Source organism: Rhinoderma darwinii, chromosome 8 (assembly GCF_050947455.1).
Source record: "Rhinoderma darwinii isolate aRhiDar2 chromosome 8, aRhiDar2.hap1, whole genome shotgun sequence".
In the NCBI taxonomy this organism is placed as follows: domain Eukaryota; kingdom Metazoa; phylum Chordata; class Amphibia; order Anura; family Rhinodermatidae; genus Rhinoderma; species Rhinoderma darwinii.
The window spans coordinates 15,879,878-15,902,682 of record NC_134694.1 but is presented as its reverse complement, the minus strand read 5'-3'; the positions used below and the strand labels follow the sequence as shown (position 1 = coordinate 15,902,682).

The following is a 22,805-nucleotide window of genomic DNA, read 5'->3' as shown; positions in this document are numbered from 1 at the left end:
TCTGGCACCCACTTTTTTTGTCCTGCGCTCAAAACATATAACATACCATACAATATGCCAAACAGGCATGTTAATGTGGGAGTCAGGGCAGAAAGCTGCCAGGCAATGTCGATGGTCAGCTTTAAATTGCCCATAATCCCAGAAATTGCAGTAGTATACTGCTTCCAATGTTCTTCCATTAGTACCATACCTGCAAGTTATTATGCTTTATGCGTGTAAGGCCTCATGCACAGGACCGCACTTTAGCGGACGCAATTTATCTGCATTTTTGCGGACCCATTCTTTTCTATGGCAGCATGCACATGATCGTAGTTTACATGGATCGGTGTAGAGGCCTCAAATCCGGACCGCAAAAACTCAGAACATGTCATTTTACGGTCCGGATTGCAGATTCACCAATATTGATGAATTGTTGTGGATCTGTAAGTCCTGATGCCACACAGATACACAACAAGAGTTTTTGCGGTCCGTTGGACCACGGAACCGTGGTTTTGTGGACTGCAAAACCAATGCAGTCGTGTGCATGAGGCCTTTTTGCTATAACTCTTGCATTAACCTTTCATTAGCAGTTGATTAAATGCCCCGATGCCTAGCTCCCAAAACAAGCCTGTGCCAACTTCATCTTCAGAGATTTACATTCATCCTGATGGGAAAGGAAAGGGGCAGATCGGTCAATGGAATAGCAGAAGTGCTGGAGCCAGCTCGCAGTTACATCAAGTAATGATTTATTATTATTAATAATAATAATAATAATAATAATAATAAGATTATGTGATTAAATAAGAATTATTCAGAATACTAATTTAAATGTGTTATGTTGGAAGCAGGATCAGAGTCCTTATATCATGGTGAGCCCTCCGGCTGCTGTAAGCTCCTCTTCGTACTTGCGGGCCCTGCTACATGAAAATAGACAAGCTGTAAGTACCACTTCTTATTCCAAAATAATAGGTAAGGAAGCTAGAAAACTAGTATCACTTGGCACACAAGTCCTGTGCCCATTTGTGGCAGAGGTGGGGAAGCTTATTTTTCCCTTTCATTATTGGCAAAGGGTCGGATGTTTAGTTTGACTCATGGCTACATTGAGATTTCTGCTTGGTAAAACTGGGTCAAGTGCATGAGCAAAAACTACCTGGGTAGCAGGCTGTAGCGGCTGCAATTGGGCCCAACAACTAAGACTTCATGCACACGACCGTAAGGGTTTTTACTGTCCGCAAATACCGATCTGACGACTAAGGATACACATCAATAGCCATCTGCAATTCAAGAAGCGTTCATAGACTTCTATGGGCGAGTCTGTGCCACAATTGCGGACAAGAATAGGACATGTTCTATATTTTACGGATCATCTCTACAGCCCGGACACACATCCGTAAATATACGGAAAGGTGTCCGTGGCCAATAGAAATCAAAGGGTCCGCAATTTCATCCGTAATGGTACGGAAGGTAGTGCTGTAGAGACTGGCGACACTACTGTTAAGGAAGACGTAAGAACCAATAACAAGCCTAAGGTCAAGTCTAATATAACCTACACGGAAGGAAAGAATGGTGGTTGGATCTAGGGTCTGATCTCCAAGTGACCACATTGTGGTTAATGGTGGCGGCTTAGATTGGAGGAGTCACTGAATGTTGCTAGAGGAAGCTTGCACCAGATGAGGTTCCCATTTCGGTATGGACATTTTTCAGTATGCTCCTGTTTGAAGTTTAGTTCTTATGTTGAGCAAAGTTGTTTTGTACTAATTTTCCCATCTGTTACTCAGTGACCTCTCACCACTATGAGATCATGCAGATTTCATCAGATAAAATGTATATTGTTTCAGCATAATATCTGCATTACACTGTATGGATATGTTTATTTTAATCAGCAGTTCTATATTTTATAGTTAAAAAGTGAAAGCTCCTATAGGATAATCCCATTTCATGGGTGTAGTGCACCTTTAAGGATCAAAAGCAATTAAAACATCATATCAACATAAAATAATAAAACCTGTTCCAAACTTAAAAGGAAATGATCAAGACAAATAAAGAAGTGGGTGGTATGCTCCTCTGATAATTATTATAACAATTAAAGGATTGTGTCATGATTCACTTGTCTTATCCCTGGAAAGAGATGATTGCTGTGTCTATGACTTCAAAGTCTTGGCTGTAACACTGTCACTAATGGTGATATGAATCATGATCCAGTAAGACCAACAAACACAGGAATGTTCTTGATAATGGTCGTTTTACTCCAAACAGTATCTATTATATTACCCTTAAACATGTGAAGCGTGTGCGCAAATTGGCTAAACATACTGTATTCGTGAACTGGAATAATGTAGAAAAGACCAGACTGGGGGGGGGGGTGTTCAAACTAATACAACATCCTATATTAAATATTTGTACATGCTGATGTAATGAGGTGGTAGGGAGACAGACAGGTGAGCCCTAATCTACCCGCCACTCAGTCCCTGCCTACTTGCAACGACCCGCCCTAGGCGACGGGGTACAACTGGGCGACGGTCCCTACACTCAATAGGTGCACGACAGACAAACAGACAAGGGTACAAAGAAGCCGGGGAAATGGGGAAGTTGCCCACGGGAACACCGTGAGCAACAAGCGAGGTGAACGAGCCGAGTCAAACCAGGAGATGAGCGAGGTACAAAACGCAGAGCAGAAGAGTGGTCAGTAAAGCCAAGGTCAATAACAAGCAGAGGGTCAGTAGTTCAAGAAGCTACAGCAGGGCCAGGAAACCAGCAGAGAAGAATCACAAGCAAAGGAGGAACAGGAAAGGCAGGTATAAATAGACAGAGGGCGGGAGCTAGCTCCGTCTGGCCAGGCTGTGATAGGCTCTCCCACTCCTAAGCCTGCCATCCTGAGTGGTGGAAGATGGAGTCAGTCTCACAGACATAGAAGCAGGTGCAGACTGATTACCTATGGGCGTTGACACAGAAGCTGTGTCTGGCAGATCCTTTACAGCTGACTTGTGTTGGAAATTTTTGCATCCAGCAAAACTATGAATGTGATCCTACTCTTAAAGCGGTATCCGCAGAATCTACAATTATCACCTATCTACCAGATAGATGATTATTGTCTGATCACTAGGGGCCCCACCAATGGGACAACCACCGATCACTTGGCTGTTTCCGTCAGTCACATAGACATGCTCGACCTCCGCTCCATTTAAGATCCTTCTCACTGTGGGAGAGCAATGAGGAGGATCATTTGAGATGCTCGTTTTCATGATCATTGGGGGTCCCACTGGGACCCCCAGCAATCAGATAATCACCTATCCAGTAGATAGATTGTCGATTCTGGTATAAACCCCTTAATCTAATTCCACATTCTCAAAATTCTAACAACTAAGCGGTTAGACATTTAAGGGGTTATCTCGTTTATATAACCTACTTTTAATTACCCTATTCTGAGTTTTTACTGGGGGGTCCCTTGTTCAGGATCCTCCTCTATTAACAAAACTCAGGCTAATAGATGAAGGTCGGAGAGCATCTTGCTCTCTGGAGGACCCAGAATATCTGTGGGTTATATGGATAGCCCATTGATTTTAATAGGAATTGTATAATGCTCCTTTCCCCTGGGCAGCGCTGCATGGGATTTCAATACTTGAAAACCTGATTTTAATAAACCTATAAAAGTCATAAAACCCTCAAAATTCATTCATTGTCATTCTTCCCACAGATCATCAGAGACCCTGCTTCTCAGTCTCCTGTCCTACATCTGTCATCCTCTACTTCATCATCATCTTCATCATCATCAGTACCAAACTTGCAGCCTTCAAGATATTTTCAAGTGTTGAACAAACACAAACAAGTGCACCCTGTGCCTCCAGGTAAATGTGGCACAGCTATAACAATGTAAGGTGGTGTACAGTAGATGATTTTATGTCTAATTTGACATAAGGGAACCAAAATGGCGGTCATCAGTTTGTATAGATGGGTACATTAAAAAGCAAAGTGGTGGAGGATTTAGGATACCTTGTATTGCTACTGCTTTACTATGTGTTTCTAGGTACTATAGGTAGTAAGGTAAACATAATTGCCTGGAAAGTGCGAGGCATGGAGGATGCATCTAAGCGATACACTATACTTTCATCACTCCAACAGTATCAACCTGCCATTATACGCCCTTCTGAAACTTTCAGTGCGCTTCCTCTTATAGACTTTTAGGGCAGGTTTGTATGCCTAAACTGCTCTTTATTTGATACCTGCTTCATAATTTTAGCCTTATACTCCCCCATATTCAAGTGAACTACTTAACTGGTTAACGACACAGGACGAGTATGCACGTCACAAGCGCCAGGACACTGCCGCATCAAGACCAGCATACTCGTCCTGCTGATCGCACAGGCACAGCAAGTGTGCCTGTGCAATCATGAGCGAGGCAACAGCTGTGTTTTTAAACACAGCCGCAGCCCCACACCAACAGAGAAACCTATGATCTCCGCTGTTAACCCTTTGAATGCTGCGATCAAGGCTGATTTAAAGGGCAAGAGTAAAAGGGGATCCCAGTTTGATCGCGTCACAGGGATCCCATACCTTATATGGACAGACAGTCTAGGGTTTATTGAAGGACCCTAGGGCTGTCTGACCACATTTCCTGTTGTTAGGGCATACTTATGACCGCCGGGATGTAAATAGGAAAAATTAAAAAAAAGGTATTCTGGTCCTCAAGTCCAAAATTGCCCAAAATTATCCTGGTCCTTATGGGGTTAAAAATGTACTATTGTTTATAACTGCATCCCCATGGCCCCCCTGTAGGTAGTGCCACACAGCCCCCTGTAGGTAGTGCCACACAGCTCCCTGTAGGTAATGCCACACAGCCCCCAGTAGGTAATGCCACACAGCCCCCAGTAGGTAATGCCACACAGCCCCCTGTAGGAAGTGGTACACAGCCCCCTGTAGGTAGTGGCACACAGCCTCCTGTAGGTAGTGGCACACAGCCCCCTGTAGGTAATGCCACACAGCCCTCTGTAGGAAATGCCACACAGCCCCCTGTAGGTAATGCCACACAGCCCCCCCATAGGTAATGCCACACAGCCCCCTGCAGGTAGTTCTACACAGCACTCCCCCCCTACCTGTCTGTAGATAGCGCCACCGTTCGAGGAGAAGTCCCTGACTTCAATGTCCTTCAGAAGTGCCTGACATGACTGTGTCCATATATGGACACAGTGAAGTCGGGGACTTCTCCTGGAGCGGAATCCCCGGCCACATCGCAGGGGATTCTGCTTCAGAAGTCGCTGACGTCACTGTGTCCATACATGGACAGTGAAGCCAGGGACTTTTCCTGGAGTGGAATCCCCGGCCACATCGCCGGGGATTGCGCTTCAGAAGTCCCTGGCTTCACTGTGTCCATATATGGACACAGTGAAGTCAGGGACTTCTGCTGGAGCGGAATCCCCAATCCCAAGCCACAGCGTTGCCGAAGCTGTGGCCGGGGATTGGGGATTCCGCTCCTACAGGGAGCAAAAAAAATACCCTCCTCCTCTTCACATGCACTTTGCACTATGGGGAGAAGGAGAGAGCGCGAGCGACGGAAGACACGGCTGTCACTTGGAGCACATTCAAGTGATAGCCGTGTATTACCCGGCCCCATAGAATTCTATGGGAGCCGGGCGGCCGGGAGTTCGGCCAAAAATAGGGCATGTCCCATTTTTTGACGGCCAGGTTTCCTGGGCCATCAAAAAATTGGTTGTGTGAATAGCCCCATTAGGGGTCTATTGTTCCTACTGCAGCCGTGTGACGGACGTTTTTTTTTGAATGGCCGTCACACAGCCGGGAAACCCTGTCATGTGCATAAGGGCTAAGGCCTTATACAGAGGGCCATATATTAAAATCAATACCAATTGGCATGGATGCGCAAACTGCACTTGTGAATTTCTTTATGGTACCATATTGTAGGTTTCCGTGTGATGTTTTTCTTGGGTACCATATGAGAATTGTACCTACATAGGAGTTTCATATGGTCTTCCTAAAGTGTGTGAGTTCCAGCTTCAAAACCTATCCCCCTTGCCAGTAGTTTAGGGCAGAGAATCGGTACCCATATTGAGGTCTTTATTCAAATCCATATACATAGATGTAATTTTTCAGTCTTTGTTGACTTCTAGGCTATCAGGGCATGCTGGAAGCTGTAGGTAAAGAGAGCCACAGGTCAGAGACCAGTAAATTACAAGATTGGCTGTGATGATCCCCATTCTGTAGATGAGGTTTGGGTAATAACAATCATTATGAGAACTGTGTTAGTTCCCCTTTAAAAAATTAATATAGAAGAATGATTTATTTGTAAAGCGGATTATACCCATATGGTGGGTGTTTCATTAACATTGAACATGATAAGCCCTCAGGTAAGTACAAACTGAATGGCAGGTGAACTAAAATATGAGGTACACACCTTAAATATGTGAAATCTTTGATCCTCCCTTGACTTTCACCAAGTCTGACCCTGACAACATGTACTCAATGTGATTATGCTGTTACAGGATTCAATCTTGCCAGTTTGGGCTGGGTCCAACATGAATCAGGCTTTGGAAAAGAAGAAGATTCTGTCAACAAGAAAAGTACGGTGTCTGCCTATGTACAGGAGTTGTCCTCAAATACAGAGCGATACCAAAAGAAATCCTTTGATGATGGTCTGAATAAGGACAGGTCAGTAGTTGTAAAAAAAAAAAAAAGGCTATGTACACCTTCGGAAAAAATTAATTTTCTTTTAAATAAAAAATGTCTATCAGTGTGTTTGGTGAAACTTTCTAATTCGTTTTTATTAAAAATTATTTTGACTTTTTGAGAGACAGCTGTTTTGTATCCTGTATACAGGGCAGCTGTATTGTGCGCAGAGACCTGAATCCATCAGGTCAGCGGGATTGACTGTTTCAGTGACAGCGGGTCCTGAGTGTCTCTGACGCGCAGGATCCACCTGTAATTGATCACATCTAAGTTATGAACTTAGATGTGATCAGTAACAGCACGGTAACAGCTCGGTCTTACTGCTCGTTCTACTAACATTAATGGAAACCCTAAGAGGAGGCGTTTGCATTTTAAGCTCTTAGGATGTGTGGGGACTGTAACGTGGACTGTTTTACCGCAGTATAGGAGTGGCGTCTTCCTGTTAACGTATACAAGGCAGAAAATAGTAGTGTGATTATGGGTGGTGAGACACCCCTGGGAACCAAGGGTCTCTGTATTCATGTCTCCAGGCCAGTGACCAAAGACAGCTCCTCATAGGAATCCAAAATGGGTGACAATGGTTGCATGGCTGACTATGGTTTCTCACCCCCAGTTACAGGTAAAAGAAAGTCTTTGGAGCAAAAAAAAAAATGTCTGTCTACCAAGTGAAATATTGTGTAGACTAAGAGAACAGGAACACCTATGAGCATATGGAGGGTTAATTATTTTATCTGTACCATGTTAACCCTCAGATAAGTTAGAAAGTCAACCGTTTTTTTTTCTTAAAGCACTGAACTCATCTATCCTGTTCACTATGGTGGTACCTGTACGTTTCCAGGGTGTGAAAAGACTATCAGGGATCGCCGGCATTTTCTCAGGTACAAGAACTTCCTGCAAATTTGCAAATCATATGGATGGTGCCAGACACAGTGATTGTCCTCATAATAGTGGAAATATATGTCACTGTAGAGTATATGTAGATGATGCTACCACACTGTACACATACAGCCAATATAGAGTACACATAAATAAAGCTGTCATTTTGTACAAGTAAATAATGCTAATATACAGTACACAAATAGCACGCTCATATATTAAACAGCCAAACTGCCCCATTGACAGCACCATCAGAGTGCCCTTATTAATAGTGTTATAGCCAGCAGAGTGGCATGGATAAACAACTGTGCCAGCAACGTGCCCCCTGTAAACTTTGCTAGCTGAGTATCACCCATAAACAACAGTGCCACCAGAGTGTAGTGGTATTATCTGTGGTGGTCTAGGTAGTAAAGGGGTTAATGGATATATCTCTGGTGGTTTAGGTTAATAAAGTGGTTAAAATTCAATACCATTTAGTTTAATTTATTTAAATAAATTAAGAATATTTCTGAAATTTCCCAATAATGGTGTAAAGGGTTTGCCAGACACAGGTTCTGTGTTGACGCCTGGGGTTAATCAGCCTTCATCAGCTCTAAGATCTGCTAGAGTGACGCGATCTGTTAACACACAGGCTGGCAGGCTGAGGAGAGGGAGAACCTATCACAGCCTGGCCTGACGGTTCTAGCTCCCGCCCTTGGTCTATTTATACCCTCACTTTCAGCATGTTCCTTGCCTGTGATTGTCTGGTTTCCTGGCTCTTCTATTCCTGCTATTTACCTGATTGACCGCTGTTACTTATTTGACCCTGGCTTGACTGACTATTCTCCTGCTCTGATTTTGCTACTACGTGCTCTCCTGGTTTGTCTCGGCTCGTTCACCACTGCCTGTTGCTCACGGTGTTTCCGTGGGCAACTGCCCCTTCTTCCCCCTTTGCTTCTGTGTGCCCTTATCTTGTGTTGTCTGTCTTCCACTTATTGAGCGTAGGGACCGTCGCCCAGTTGTACACCGTCACTTAGGACGGGCCGTGCAAGTAGGCAGGGACTGAGTTGCGGGTAGATTAGGGCTCACCTGTCCATCTCCCTACCCTGATTCATTACAAATGGTCCTTATAAGCAATGGACAGCATGGATGTTCATTGACTATAATGGGCTTCCTTGTCATGATTTGTGTTCCATGCAACAATTCAATCCATGAAAACAAGCTGAAACAGTGCTGCTCACTTGCTGCAAACAAATTTGAGGAGCTTCCAACTTCAAGACTCCTCATGATCAGCTTCTGGACCTGCAACCTTACATGGGCCGGTCTGAATTAGTGAACCCCTTAAATTCACTGCTGACTTTTCATGCTAATATTGAAAGTGAATATCTCCCGTCCTTTTAGACACCTGTACAGTGATCATGACTTGGACGACAAGAGCACACTGCAATGCCTTATCCAGACAGAGGTGGTTCACAGTCTAGAAGAGCAGGTGAGATACCAGTGTTGGCTTTTATAATGACTATTCCATATATTCAGATAGCAGCACTTACCTGATACCTCCTCATGCTGTTCCCCCTTCATAGCCGAAGGTGGTGGGAGTTGGAGCTAAACAGAAAAGCATTTATTATTCATATGGAGAGTACAGTTGACCAAGATTTACTGGGGCAAATTCAACACAGAGATAAACATCTTTAAACTAGGATCCATCAGATGCCCTTACAACGCTAAGCCTGCGGGTGCATAGCAGGCACTGAATGGCTCCCTGACTAACTGGATGACTCTCTTAGGTACTGTGGATGGCCGTTCAGTGAGGTCTATATCTCCGTCTTTTAAAGGTTCCCATTTCAATCATAAAAGTATATTAGCCGCTTACCACCGCAGCCCGTATTTTTCCATCCCCACCTTCCAAGAGCCATAACTGTTTTTGTTTTTTTTTACGGCACAAGTAGTATTTTTTAATGCGACCATTTATTGTACCATAAAAATGACATGTTAAAGGGGTTATCCAAGTTGAAAAAAAACTAGGAGTATTCATTAGGCCCCCTGCTGCTATAATAACTAATCAGAACCCTGCGATCGCTAAGTGGTTAAATGACCGATCCTGGCCATCAGAGCAGTGTTTCAGCTGTAACATACAGTCAATACCTGCTGCATATGGAGCGAGCTCCATACTTCCCCTCCTGACTATGACGTACAATTACATCAAATGTCGGGAAGCGGTTAGGGTACTGTGGTCTATGCAATTCCAACGTTTTAATTCATTAAATGTGAACCGACACTTAAAGTGACCCTCCTGACAAAAGTTGAATATCTAGCTGTTGCCTGAAGTGGAGACGGCCATCCCACCCAAAAAGTTATATTTACCTGGTCTGTGTTGATCCAGAGAACATTGGGGGTCTTCAAGCAGGCCGTCTCTGCAGCCCGCTTACAGGTTCATGGGTGGGTTATGATAACTGCTACCCAGGCACTGAGCATATTAGCAGGCTGCAGGTGCGGAAAGTATAACTTTGGGGTTTGGGTATCCGCCACGTCTCTGGATAAAAGCTGAATTTTCTATGGTCGGTGACCTGGTGGACATTTAACCACGACAGCATTGAGCGCCCCTTATCAATCTATATAATATGGTACTTTTGAGTATTGTGTCAGTGGTTGACAGTTTATATTTCACTACAGCTTGCTGTTGAGAAAAAGAGACTTCATGAGATGCAAAGTTTGATGACGGGAAAGCTCAGCACAGTTCATGTGTCTGTAAGTAGACAAACTCCTTCCAACATTGACCCTTCTCTAGTGTCAGGACTACGAGGTTCACCAACAACTGCCTTGTAATCTTGTATAGAAGCCGAGAGAACGTGGACTAATCCTCCAACCATCCCATCATTCTGGAGTCTCCTCTTGGCCTGAACTCAACCTCTGTGTCCCGCTGCAGAAAGATTTCTCCGATACCGTCATGGCCTTAAGAAGACAGATCTGGGAAGGCGCCAGCATCAATATATTTGAGAGTTGGTATCATTATTTAGAATATATTTTATTACATTGGTCCAGTGTTTGTATTATGTGGGATGTTTTCTGTAGACATTTATTGTGTTTGGTGATTTTGCATTAAAATATTTCAGTTTACTATACATAAAAGCATTCAGCTAAAGCTGTGTGCCGAGGGCTTGTGTGGCGGCGCACAGAATCTTTACGGTTCTATGTGCCGCCATATTGTTCTCTGGTAGCAATGCTGCAAAAATACAGCATGCGATAGAACATGCCGCAAAGGCAAAGTGGAGTAGTTGCCCAGGATAACCAATCAGGTCACTGCTTTCCTTTTCCAAAGGGCCTCTGAAAAATTAGTTAGAATCATGTAGGTTGCCCATGGCAACCAATGAGATTCCAAGATGTAACGTAGCTTAAGGGGTATTCCGTTTTTTTTACTCGCTTACCTTTCTTATACCAATGAAGTAGTCTCTGTCCGCACAGTAGAATGGTAGACTCCATGGACATGGAATAAGGGTGAATTCAGATACTGGGAAATTGCGGCCAATTTTCTGTGCGGATTCCTGACTGAAAATCTGCAGCAATTTACAGTACAATACTTGTGGATGAAAAATCTGCGCAGATTTGAGGGCATGCTGACTATTTTTAAATCCGCAGCATATCAATTTAGTCACGGATTTTTACCCTTTGCAATGCGTGAGGTGAAATCTGCAGCAAATCCATGTCAAAATCTGCATGTAACACGTGGATTTTGAGGCGGAAATGATGTTCCACATCTGGCCTTACTCTAATCCATCCATGGGCTAACTAAGTCGGACTAAACATGGCGTCAGTCATGTGACACCTGGTATTCAGTTAGCAACAAGGTTACATGATATATGACATGCGGTGGTCACATGACATAACTGGCAACATGTTTATTTGTTAGCATTGGATTAGTCAGGACACCGTCCAGACGAGTAACAGGAAAACAGTTGTCTATTGAAGATCAAAACCTATAAAGTATTTCTACCTTCAGTATCTTCTCATCATCCTGTCGGATATATATACAGGTGCCTCTCCTCTCTCTGACACCTCAGTTTGAGTGTGCTTGTGTTTTTTTTAAACAAACTTTATTGACATCACCTAGAGACAGGCAAGCATGTTAAACACACACACACACACACACACACACACACACACACACACACACACACACACACACACACACACACACACACACACACACACACACACACACACACACACACACACACATATATATTGCCAGTGTGTTTGTTGTTTTTTTTAACCAAACTTTATTGTCAATATCACCTAGAGACAGGCAGACATATTATGTTAGCATGCATGCACGCACGCACGCACGCACGCACGCACTTAGTTAGTCCATGTATATTGCCAGTGTCTTATGTCATATTTAGTCTTATTCAGTTAGCCAATGCATACTTAGGCCTCATTCACATGGCAGGGTTTCCCGGCCGGGTGCCGGCCGTTCATAAATCGGCCGGCACCCGGCTGCATTAGGAATGATAGACCCCTAATGGGGCTATTCACACGACCGATTTTTTGACGGCCGGGAAATCCGGGCGTCAAAAAATAGGACATGCTCTATCTTTGCCCGGGCACCCGGCCGCCCGGCTCCCATAGAAGTCTATGGGGCCGGGTAATACACGGCCATCACCGGAATGTGTTCCGAGTGATGGCCGGGTTTCCCGGAGCTTGCGCTCTATCTCCTCCTCCTCACAGCGCAGAGTGCATGTGAGGAGGAGGAGTTGATGCCATTCTGACGAATGGCATCGCTGTACACTGTGTTGCAGGGCCGGGGTGTACAGCAGGTGGAAGGGAGCGCTGCGCTGGCTCCCTTCCCCTGCTTGTTAAAAGCACCCTGGCTCGGCGACACCTTCGATGGCGCCGCTAGTAGCAGCAGCTGCTGCTGCTGCGGCTGCTACTACTGCAGCGACGCCACTATAGCAGAGCAGGGAGGTATCTCCCCGCTCTGCTATGTGCTAGCCGCACTTTAGCTCCTTGAAGGAGCGGAATCCCCGTGTTTTCGGGGATTCCGCTCCTGGACAGAGCGCTTGATGTCTCTGTCCATATCTGGGCAGTGACATCAGGGGAAACTCCTGAAGCGGAATCCCCGAACACATGGGGATTCCCCTTCAGGAGCTGCCGCTGATGTCACTGTCCGGATCTGCCCGGCCCGGCACGGATGCATAACTTTATGCAAACCGGCCGGGCAAAATGGCCGATTTTACCGGCCGACACTCGGGCTCGGGAACGACCCGGTCGTGTGAATCCCGCCTTAAGCTTCATTTTGCGTTTAATGTTTTCATTGTTCTGCTTGTCATAGAAGCAGACCAACGAAAATAGCAGAAGCGCTGGATCTGTTGCATGACGGACAACCCAGGGGTTCCATCAGGTTTTCGCCATGGTGTCTGTTGCTGTACCAGACAAAATAGCGCAGCATGTTGCACTATGAATTTTTTTACCGTATTTGCGACGGATGCTCCTAACGGAGAATGAAGCCTTTCCAAAATATGAAAACCAAATCACGTGACATTTTAGTACCCAACCCATTTTGCACAGAAAGCCCTAAAATGACCAGAAAAGCTCCCTTTTGAATCAAATCAGCATACCCCACTCCTTTTGGGGTCCTGTTTGTGGGACTGTCCCACGAAAGTTGGAACTGTTGGCAACAATGTCCATGAATGAACGTATCAGGACTAATCCTTGGGCTATACCATTATACCGTGCACAGACAGTTCTTCCTGCGATGTACGTCATAGAAGCTGTGCACACGTGTTCTCCTGCAGGAGGATGGCTGTGGGCTACATGCACACTTTGCGTAATTTGTTGCAGAAAATATGCACCAAAACCGTAGGTAAACGCAGGTAATTCCGCAAGTAAAATCCACACCTAAGGCTGAGTTGACACGGGGCGGTTACGCTACGTAAAAGCATGCAGCATATCCGCCCTGTGCGCCACAGGGAATTTCAGCCGAAAAACCACAACGGACCTCCTGGAATGAGGCGTTCACATGGGATGAAGCATCATCCTTGGAGGCCGGCCCTCTGACGTCATCCAGGCCGGCTTCCTGGGATGATGTTTCATCCCATGTGACTGTCGCTACAGGCTGTGATTGGCTGCAGCGGTCACATGAGATGAAACGTCATCCAAGGAGGCCACGCTGGAGGGAGGAACACAGACTTCTGAGTAAGGGTATGTTCACACGTAGTCAACCAAAACGTCTGAAAATCCAGAGCTGTTTTGAAGGGAAAACAGACCCTGCTTTTCAGACGTTTTTTTTACCAACTCGCAATTTTCGCGGCGTTTTTCGCGCCGTTTTCGCGGCGTTTTTTACGTCCGTTTTTGGAGCTGTTTTCATTGGAGTCTATGAGAAAACAGCTCCAATAACGTCTGAAAGAAGTGTCCTGCACTTCTTTTGACGAGGCTGTATTTTTACGAGTCGTCGTTTGACAGCTGTCAAACGACGACGCGTAAATAACAGGTCGTCTGCACAGTACGTCGGCAAACCCATTCAAATGAATGGGCAGATGTTTGCCGACGTATTGTAGCCCTATTTTCAGACGTAAAACGAGGCATAATACGCCTCGTATACGTCTGAAATTTGGCCGTGTGAACATACCCTAAGGATGAGGTTTGTTTGTTTTTTAATCTGCGAACACGCCGCAAAAAAACTCAACAACTGCTATTTGTTGCAGGTTTTACCTCCCCATTGAATTCAATTCAATAGGGTAAACCTTCAACAAATAAGCAGCGTTTACGCAAATACAAATGACATGCTGCGGAATAAAATTCTGCATTGCAGGTCAATTTCTGATGCAGCCAATCCGCATGTAATACGCACTGTGTGCATTAGGCCTAACCCCTTAGTGACCACCAATACGCCTTTTCACAGTGGTCACTAAGGGGCCTTAAGCTAGGCCGTCGCCTTTTCACGGCAGCCTAGTCTAAGTCCTGCTCAGGTGTCCTGTGCAGGCTGGAGCAGGTGCTCGGCTGTCTGATGACAGCCAGGCTCCTGCTCCAACGGTAGCGATTGAAGTTTACTTAGATTGCGGCCGTTAAACTCGTTAAATGCTGCAGTCAATAGCGACCGCGGCATTTATATTATTTACAGAGGGAGGGAGCTCCCTCTCGCAACCATCAGCGGCCCACAAATGCAATCGCGGGCCTCCGAAGGGGTGTCATGTCAGCCGGGGGACCTAATAAAGGCCACCAGGCCTGCCCCGACTATATGCCTATTAGGCTGTGCCAGAGGCTCGACCTAATAGATTGCCTGTCAGTTTTACACTGACATGCAATAATTCTTTGGTATACTAAGTATACCATAGCATTATAGCAGTGATCAAAAGATCACACGGTGAAGTCCCCTAGTGAGACTAAAAAAATAAGTAATGTGAAATAAAAATTATTAGTAAAGATTACAGTAAAAAAAAAAAAAAAAATGTTCCCATAAAAAGTGGTTTTATTTAGTAAAAGTGTAAAAAAGAAATAAAAGTACACATATATGGTATCGCCGCGACCATAATGACCCCAAAAAAGAAATTTCACATGTAATTTAAACCGAAAGGTGAACGCCGTAAAAAAACAAAACGTTAAAAACAACGGTGAAATTGGTATTTTTTTCCTCCATTGCTCCCCAAAAAGTCATAATAAAAGTTAATCAATAAGTCCTATGTACCCCAAAACAGTACCAATCAAAACTACGTCTCTTCCCGCAAAAAAACAAGCCCACATATCACTACATTGACGGAAAAATAAAAAAATTACGCCTCTTGGAAAGCGACAATGCAAAAACAAATAAGTTTAGTTCAAAAGAGTTTTTGTTGTGCAAAAGTCGTAAAACATAAAAACCCTATACATATGTGGTATCGTCGTAATCATACCGACCCATACAATAAAGGTGTCATTTACGCCGCACGGTGAACGGCATGAATTTAAAACGCATAGAACAAGGGCGGAATTTCAGGGTTTTTTTTTTAGGGTTTTATTCTCCCCAAAAAAAAGTTTATTAAAGTTAATCAAAAAATATGTACCCCAAAATGGTGCCATTAAAAAGTACAACTAATCCCGCAAAAAACAAGTCCTCATACAGCTATGTCGATGAGAAAATCAAAAAGTTATAGCTCTTTGAATGCGACTATAGAAAACGAAAAAAAATAGCTTTGTCATTAGGGCCTGAAATAGGCTGGTCACTAAGGGGCTAAAGGTCGGGATCAGAGAAAACTCCAAAAACGGCCATTTAACCCATTCTGTACCGTGATAAATGCTGATCGCAATGCTGACAAAAGGAGGGAGATCCCTTCGTCATCTCTCTGTCAGCCCCGGAACTGCATTCGCGATGGCTGATTGTTTGATACTGGTAGCCTGGGGCCTAACAAAGAGCTGTCCTGTATTAGCTTTTGGACATACCTTATGCAAAGATCATCTTATACACCTTTCCAAGTAGCAATAAGGCTGCATTCAGCAAGTGTCTGAAACCATTAAAGCTGCATGCACACTTCCGTTGACCGTTGTACGGCCGTTAATGACGGATCCGTGAAACACGGACCGCTTCCGTGTGCAGTCCGTTGTTTCACAGACCAAATCAATGAAAAGGCCGAGACTGTTCCTTCAAAACCAGACCTGTTGTAATTTTGACAGAATGGCCACACGGCTCCGTAAATACAACGTGCATGGTCCCATTGAAATGAATGTGTCAGGGTGCTATCAGTTAAAAAAAGCACCCTGAAGAAAATAACTGAAGTGGGCATGAGGCCTAAGACGTATCATGTCATATTGATAAGCAATATGCACAAAGAATAACGGGAACAAGACAGTAAATCTGGAGGAGACATTGTGGAACATATATTAAAGTGTCATGTGCTGCTGGGTTAAAGGAGGCACTTAATTTACTATAACGTTAGTGCCATTTTTTTGTATTTTTGCCCCCTTTCTAAATGACTTTATTATGGGGGCGTGAAACCACAATTTTGCCTACTTTACAAATTCTAGCCACAGTTTCACTAATCAAGAGAACCATTTGCCCGAACATCATCTAAGTCTTTAGGCTGGATTCACACTGCTTCTTTTGTTGCATTTTATGCATTTGTTTTTTGTTTTGGTAAATAAACTCCCATGTAACAATGCAACAAAAATGCACAGTGTGAACCCAGACTTAGATACATGAGCACTCATGGACTTATATTTACAAAAAAAAAAAGTTGAAAAAATTAGGTTTGTATGCCTTTTAAAACACAGGAATCTGTCAATTAAAGAAACAGTCTATTATGTTTGCCCGATAAACTAAAAGCTAACGGAGTTGTATGCTTGGAATGACAATGAGTAACGCACTAATGGTGACAATCTATACTTAGCGTTACCCAGGATCTGGTGGAGTAAACTGTGTGTGACTAACAAATAACAAGCATTAGCTTAAGGCGCCTAAATGTAAATGGATTAGTCGTATGTAAGACTCCTATTTGCATATGCTAATTATAAGAGCGTTCACAAAACCTTTCGGACAAAAAGTGAATTTATCTGGTTATAAAGACGGTCTATTATCAGACCGAGATAGCTGCGCCAAGCGCTTGTTATCTACAATTACATCGTTATTGCTTTGTTTCTTCAGTAATTGGGAAGCGCAATAGGTTCCGGATGTAGAAGATCATTGTTATGAACAGTACTGGCAAGAATACCTTATTATAAAGATGTGCTGCAAATGATGGATCCAATTTGTATATGGAATAGTGACTCTTATCAATCTGTATATTTAATTAAAAATAAAACTACCTGTTCCTCTCATTGTTAAGATCCAGAGACTGGTAATTATAAGATACAGAGATAATAGGACACGGGATACGAGAATTAAGATATCGGGTTATATTCTTGGAGAATTTATTTTGTCATAAAAACATGCAATTTTTCTTCATGTTCTCCTATCTAAAATCTGACATAATTATTCTATTCTATACTTGTTGGTCTTCATTGAAATGAGTGGACTCCCTAAGGGTTCATGCACATGGCCATATTACAGATCAGTGTGGTAAAGATCCATAATTAGCAGTCCGCAGAATTATATTGGCCCATACTATACCTCCTTGTGCCACTATATAAAATGCCAGCAACCAGGGTGCATCTGGGCTGTCATGTGGTTGTTTTGACCTCTTTATAGGAGTGCTTTCACTTTGTGTACTAATCCAGGCACAGACGACCCAGGGGCATTACTTCCATACTCACACCCTGGGCCATCTGTGCCGGATTTGTATTTCACAGTTCCCTGCACTCTCCCACTTTGCCCTTCCCTCTCGACGCGTCGATCAGTCTGGCGCAACTTTTTTCCTAATGTTTTTTCTCATGTTTAATATGAATATACTGTAAAGCTTACATAATTCAGTAACTGAATCAGGATTAAAGACGAAGGTCCTAAAATTGCAAGGGGACCCCATTTTGTCCCCTTTAGTACATGATCATATTGGCATTGTTAACCCACTAATTATTTTAAATATATTCACAGACATGACGACCAGCGTTGAATATTACAAGACAAACAATGTGAGGCCACCATTCACATATGCTTCTCTTATCCGATGGGTAAGTAAATATATGTTTTAAAATGATGCATTAGGCATCAGTGGCATACCTACCATTGAAGCTGGTAGTGCCCATCTCTTACTGCAATGGGGCCCATGGTGGGAGTGGTACCAGGAGTAAACGTCTATTCTGCTCGCTGTGACGCTGTCTTTGAGGTTTAATACTAGCTCTTCAATCCATATGCAGTTATTTCCCCTGCAGTGGTTATTAATTACCAAAAGTGGTCCAAGGACAACGGGGTCATGGGGCCCAAGGCTCATTCATGAGCATGGGGAGCGAAGATTAGCCCATCTGGTACTGCACATATATTTCTATTAAGGTTTGGCCATTCAATGAAGCCAAATGAGTGTATGATCAGATGAGGTTTAGCTCAACTCTGATTTACAATTGCTATTATGTATGGAATAGGAATATATAAAGAATGAACATGCAAAAATACAGACAAAAACCCAACATCTTATAACTGGAAGCATCTTCACTTGTCTATTATAGGCAATTCTGGAATCAGCACAGAAGCAACTGGCATTAAATGAAATCTATCACTGGTTTACAAAAATGTTTGCTTTTTTCAGACTTAACAAAGTGACTTGGAAGGTAATGTACATCTAAAATTGCACTTATTGGACCTTAATGTCTGTATGTCTTAGAGGGGCATCTGGACCTCCTAAAATGAGGAGGTACTGCAAGGAGCAGCTTTTGCTATGGAAGACTTGGTGCAACACATTACATGGCTGCCCATTGATTTCAATGAGCGCTGTCTAATTGGGGTGATAGAGGAGAGTAGAACAAGAGTATTCAGTTCATTCTAAAGTCCATGGTTGGTCACCACACACTGTAGCCAGAATATAGGTGCCATTTATGTGCCCTATTAATGGACGGCTGCCATGATGGCGGTCAACACCTTGAGACAACCACTTATTTTTATCAATTTACAAATCCTGTTTTTCCCCCAGACAGCTCCAGAGACCTATGGTAAGAAATATGAATTTCCTGCTGTTGCTCTTCCCCGTTACCCAAATTGCTCCTGAGTCCAAATTTTGCAATTTGGAAACAGAGGTATATTTGGGAATTTCTGATTGCAATTCCCTAATATTGCCTAAATGTTGAGCTTCACATAATAAAGAAATATATTTTCTTACAATATTCTATCCTATGTCAAGTATTACATGTAGTTTAGAAGGCATTAAAGAGGATTTGTTCTCAAGATGGCCTGTATTTAAAAAAATCTAGCGAATCTTTGCTACAGACTAGATCTTGGTGGACACATTTATTAGATAATGTGATAGTGTTGAGGTCTTGTAGATTAAGCCATGAATCCCACTACACACTTGCCACATGATATTCCTCTCTTCACAACTTCTTAGTTTCGTACACTATTTAGAAATGTACTCACACAGTTAAAGAGGACCGGTCACTAGGTCATATAAGTAGAACTGGTTTACTGACCAGAATAGTGCGGTTTCCCTGACTCCAGTGCTGTTTTTTTTCCTGGACCCCCAGTTTCAGATATATGGCCCCATGTTGAGTTGGCTCCCTATGTGCTAATTTGCTGTAGTTAGCCAACAGGGTAGAGCTAGCTTCCCTGCCTCTGATGCTGACCAATCAGCACAAGGCACCATGAGGGTAGTTCACTCCCTGTTGGCCAACTACAGTAAATTAGCATATAGGGAGCCAACACAACAGTGGGCCATATCTCTGGAACAGGGGGTCTAGGAAAAGAAGAAAAACAGCTCTACTCAGTTAACCAGTTCAACATATATGACATAGTTACAGCTCCTCTATTAGTTGCCAAAGTCAACTACGCTATTGCTTTCGGCAAAGTGACAGGTCCAGTGCACAACAGACACAAACGGGAACCACGGGCACCGGCTGAGTCACCATTGAAATCAATGGTGGTGGAAACGGAAACCTCTGGTTTCCGTCGGTGTCAGTTTGTGTCTGCTCAGGGTCCCGTTCTGACGGAAACCTTAGACGGAACGTCAGAACGGGACCCCAACGCAGATGTGAACGAAGCCTAAGGGGTAGAAAATTGGCACGATGCCTATTGCTGCCAATGGGGTAAATGGACAGTTGTATGTAGGGAGTACAGTATGAAGGTAGGGAGGCAACTGGGCACATAGGTAGTAATAAATATACATCTTTAATTAAATTTTACTGGTCTAATAAATTGGTTCCATTTTTATATTGCGTTAATGATTGATAAATCTGACTTTGTAGTTGCAACTGTAAAAGTATGCCTCGTATATAATGTACTTGGTTAGACCATTCCGAGAATATGACAGAAAAAGTTATGCTGGAAAGAAAATGCCATAGAATGATTAGTAATGAGCATCGACTTGCCAGCAGTGCCTAGGGCATGATGTTACTCATGTAAAGACACATTGCATTTGACATCCTGTGCATGTATTGCTGCATTTCTGAGGTAATGTGCTGGAATCCCTAACAAACACTTCACTATGAACATCTGACAAGAAATCCTCTGTTGTTAGTGTAATGGGTCGAACAGAGCGGAGCTGTCAGACACCGCAGGGACAACATAGATTTGTCCATTAACCTAATTTTTTATTAATTTTTTTTTCTTTCCCCCCAGAATGCCGTGAGACACAACCTGAGCCTCCATAAATGTTTTGTACGAGTGGAGAACATTAAGGGGGCTGTGTGGATGGTGGACGAGCTGGAATTTCAGCGGAAGAGGGGAGTGCGGAGCTGTTGCTGATCAGTCCACCCTTCTTCTTCAGTACAGGGGACTCATTGTATACAGGTCGTCCTCCCTTATATAAAATAGCCAAGTGTAAATCCCACTCTGACAATAAAACCTAAATGCTAGTGTGTCTGCCTGGGTATAGCGACTCGAATTAATTGCTTGTCTGTACACGTGATGTCGCTTATTACACGGCCTGAGTGTGAGATCTGCTGCCTTTCCATAACAGCTGTAAATCTGACAAGTTCTACATCAGAAAATGTGTATTTTCCATTACCACTACAGCAAATTAACTGTTCATGTCAACACTTGTGGAAACATGTATAAGGCTGTGGTTTGTTGCTATGTTGCCAACCCAAAACATATAGGGGGCCTCACCGAGAATTCCGTAAGCATTTGATCACGGAGGGTAAACTAGATCGGAGAGGGGAAAACTGATCACTTTATATTGAAATTATGGAGCAGATTTAGAATGGTCTTCGCACCTTGGTTCTTGTGTTTCGTGCGCCTGTTTTCTTGGTGTAAATATCATTGCCCAAATCTATTAATGCATGCGCCAGAAAGAACCTATGCTCGCCCCGTCCTGTGACGTACTTAGAATACGGCTGTGGATTTGTCAAATGCGCCACATTTAACACTTGCGTGCGCCCCTTTTGTGGCGCAGAATATTGGTCTAAAATATACCGCGCAATAGGTGGTGTAAAGAAAGGAAAGGAGTCTAACATGAGCCAAATTTATCAAACGGCGTGCATGCAATTGAAAAATATGGCGCAACTTCAGCCTACTACCTTTAGCTTTAGGCTATCTTTTAAGTCATTATTAATAAATCTAGCCCCACTGTGTGTGTATAATGTCTACCAAACATTATCACATTTGATATCACTGCGTTGTCTGTTTTTGTATCCCCCTATATTAAGAACATCTGGACTTCACATAAAGGGGTTATGTGGGGACCAAAAATTAATAGCAGCGTAGTCACTGCAGTATGAGAGTACCCTCGCTAATGTACATTCCAGTCCTCCGTCGCGCTGATTCTGAGATTTTCATAGCGCTGGCGGGGGACCAGAAGTCAAGTTTCACAGCCTTCTTTGATGACGATATGACTCTTCGTCACGTGACTGCCCTGCTGTACTCTAGGTAATCGCTGTACTACTGCTTGTACATAGAGTACAGCGTGGCCAGTCATATGGCAAAGCCGTGTCGTCATCAAAGAAGACTGTGCAACTAGACTTTTGGTCCCCCGGCAGCACTATGAATGATGAAAATCTCATAATCAGCGCAGCGGTGGACCAGAATGTATATTAGCGAGTGTACTCACATACTGCAGTGACTACACAGCTAATCATTTTTGGACCCTACATAACCCCTTTAAAAGGTATTACAGGTTCTCTGGTGGGCTATGAAGGACTTATGTCAGAGGCAGTACCTGCTGCTATGATTGGGCCTTTAGAAGAATGGTTGGTGGCGAGTTTGGCACGTGTTAAGTTGGCCATAGTTTAATGTCAGGCCAAAATGCACGACTCTATTCTTTCCTATTGTCATCATTAGTTGGTCGCGTTCTTTCAGTCAACAATGGGGCTTATTTTTAGCCGTTTTTCGGGCCGTAAACACCCAGAAAAACGGCTGGAAATATGGAAGCTTAACGCCTACAAACATCCGCCCATCGATTTCAAAGTGAAAAAAACTGCATTTTGTTCTGACGGGGTGTTTTCTTACGCGGCCGTAAAAAAAATGCCCTGTAAAAAGAATTGCATGTCAAAACAAACAAAGTATTATCTTGTTGCCCATGGAAACCAATCAGAGATCAGCTTCCATAATGGTCTTAAACTACTCTGAAAAAATGAAAACTGCACTGTGATTGGTTGCTATGGGCAACAAGGCTAGTCTTTAGATTAGACAGCTTAATGAGGGGGATTATAACATTAAAGAGTACCTCCACTTTCAGTGAAAAACGATTATAGTTCAGGAGCGTGCACTAGAATTGTTTTTCTAAATCCATGCTGCCGGCTGCTCATACCTATGC

At 43.5% G+C, this 22,805-nt stretch overlaps 2 protein-coding genes across 3 annotated transcripts in view; one reads left to right on the top strand and one right to left on the bottom strand.

The window, feature by feature from the left end:
* Positions 1 to 11,638, bottom strand: part of LOC142659299 (uncharacterized) — a 158,104-nt gene extending 146,466 nt beyond the window's left edge. The window contains exons 1-2 of one of the 2 annotated variants that reach the window (XM_075835290.1): positions 11,501 to 11,638; positions 9,060 to 9,114 (exon numbers count right to left, since the gene is read on the bottom strand). The gene's annotated coding sequence lies outside the window, so the exon portion shown is untranslated. Of the gene's footprint in view, positions 1 to 9,059; positions 9,115 to 10,934; positions 11,283 to 11,500 lie in introns of those variants that run through there. The other variant, XM_075835291.1, reaches the window with a different exon arrangement.
* FOXP3 (forkhead box P3) lies at positions 476 to 21,500 on the top strand. Its single transcript, XM_075835293.1, has 11 exons — positions 476 to 717; positions 825 to 917; positions 3,674 to 3,824; positions 6,471 to 6,636; positions 7,443 to 7,532; positions 8,911 to 8,998; positions 10,183 to 10,257; positions 10,346 to 10,508; positions 18,005 to 18,081; positions 18,574 to 18,675; positions 20,672 to 21,500. The coding sequence occupies exons 1-11, from the start codon at positions 586 to 588 to the stop codon at positions 20,795 to 20,797; spliced, it is 1,263 nt and encodes a 420-aa protein (XP_075691408.1). The 5' UTR covers positions 476 to 585; the 3' UTR covers positions 20,798 to 21,500.
* The last annotated feature ends 1,305 nt before the right edge of the window (positions 21,501 to 22,805 follow it).

Bases quoted from the DNA above. Each gene is read 5' to 3' on its own strand.
- FOXP3 (XM_075835293.1), top strand. From the start codon at position 586: ATGCCTAGCTCCCAAAACAAGCCTGTGCCAACTTCATCTTCAGAGATT. The intron at 6,637-7,442 runs GTCAGTAGTTGT...TTTTTCTTAAAG, and splicing joins GATGGTCTGAATAAGGACAG to CACTGAACTCATCTATCCTG. The intron at 10,258-10,345 runs GTAAGTAGACAA...AATCTTGTATAG, and splicing joins TCAGCACAGTTCATGTGTCT to AAGCCGAGAGAACGTGGACT.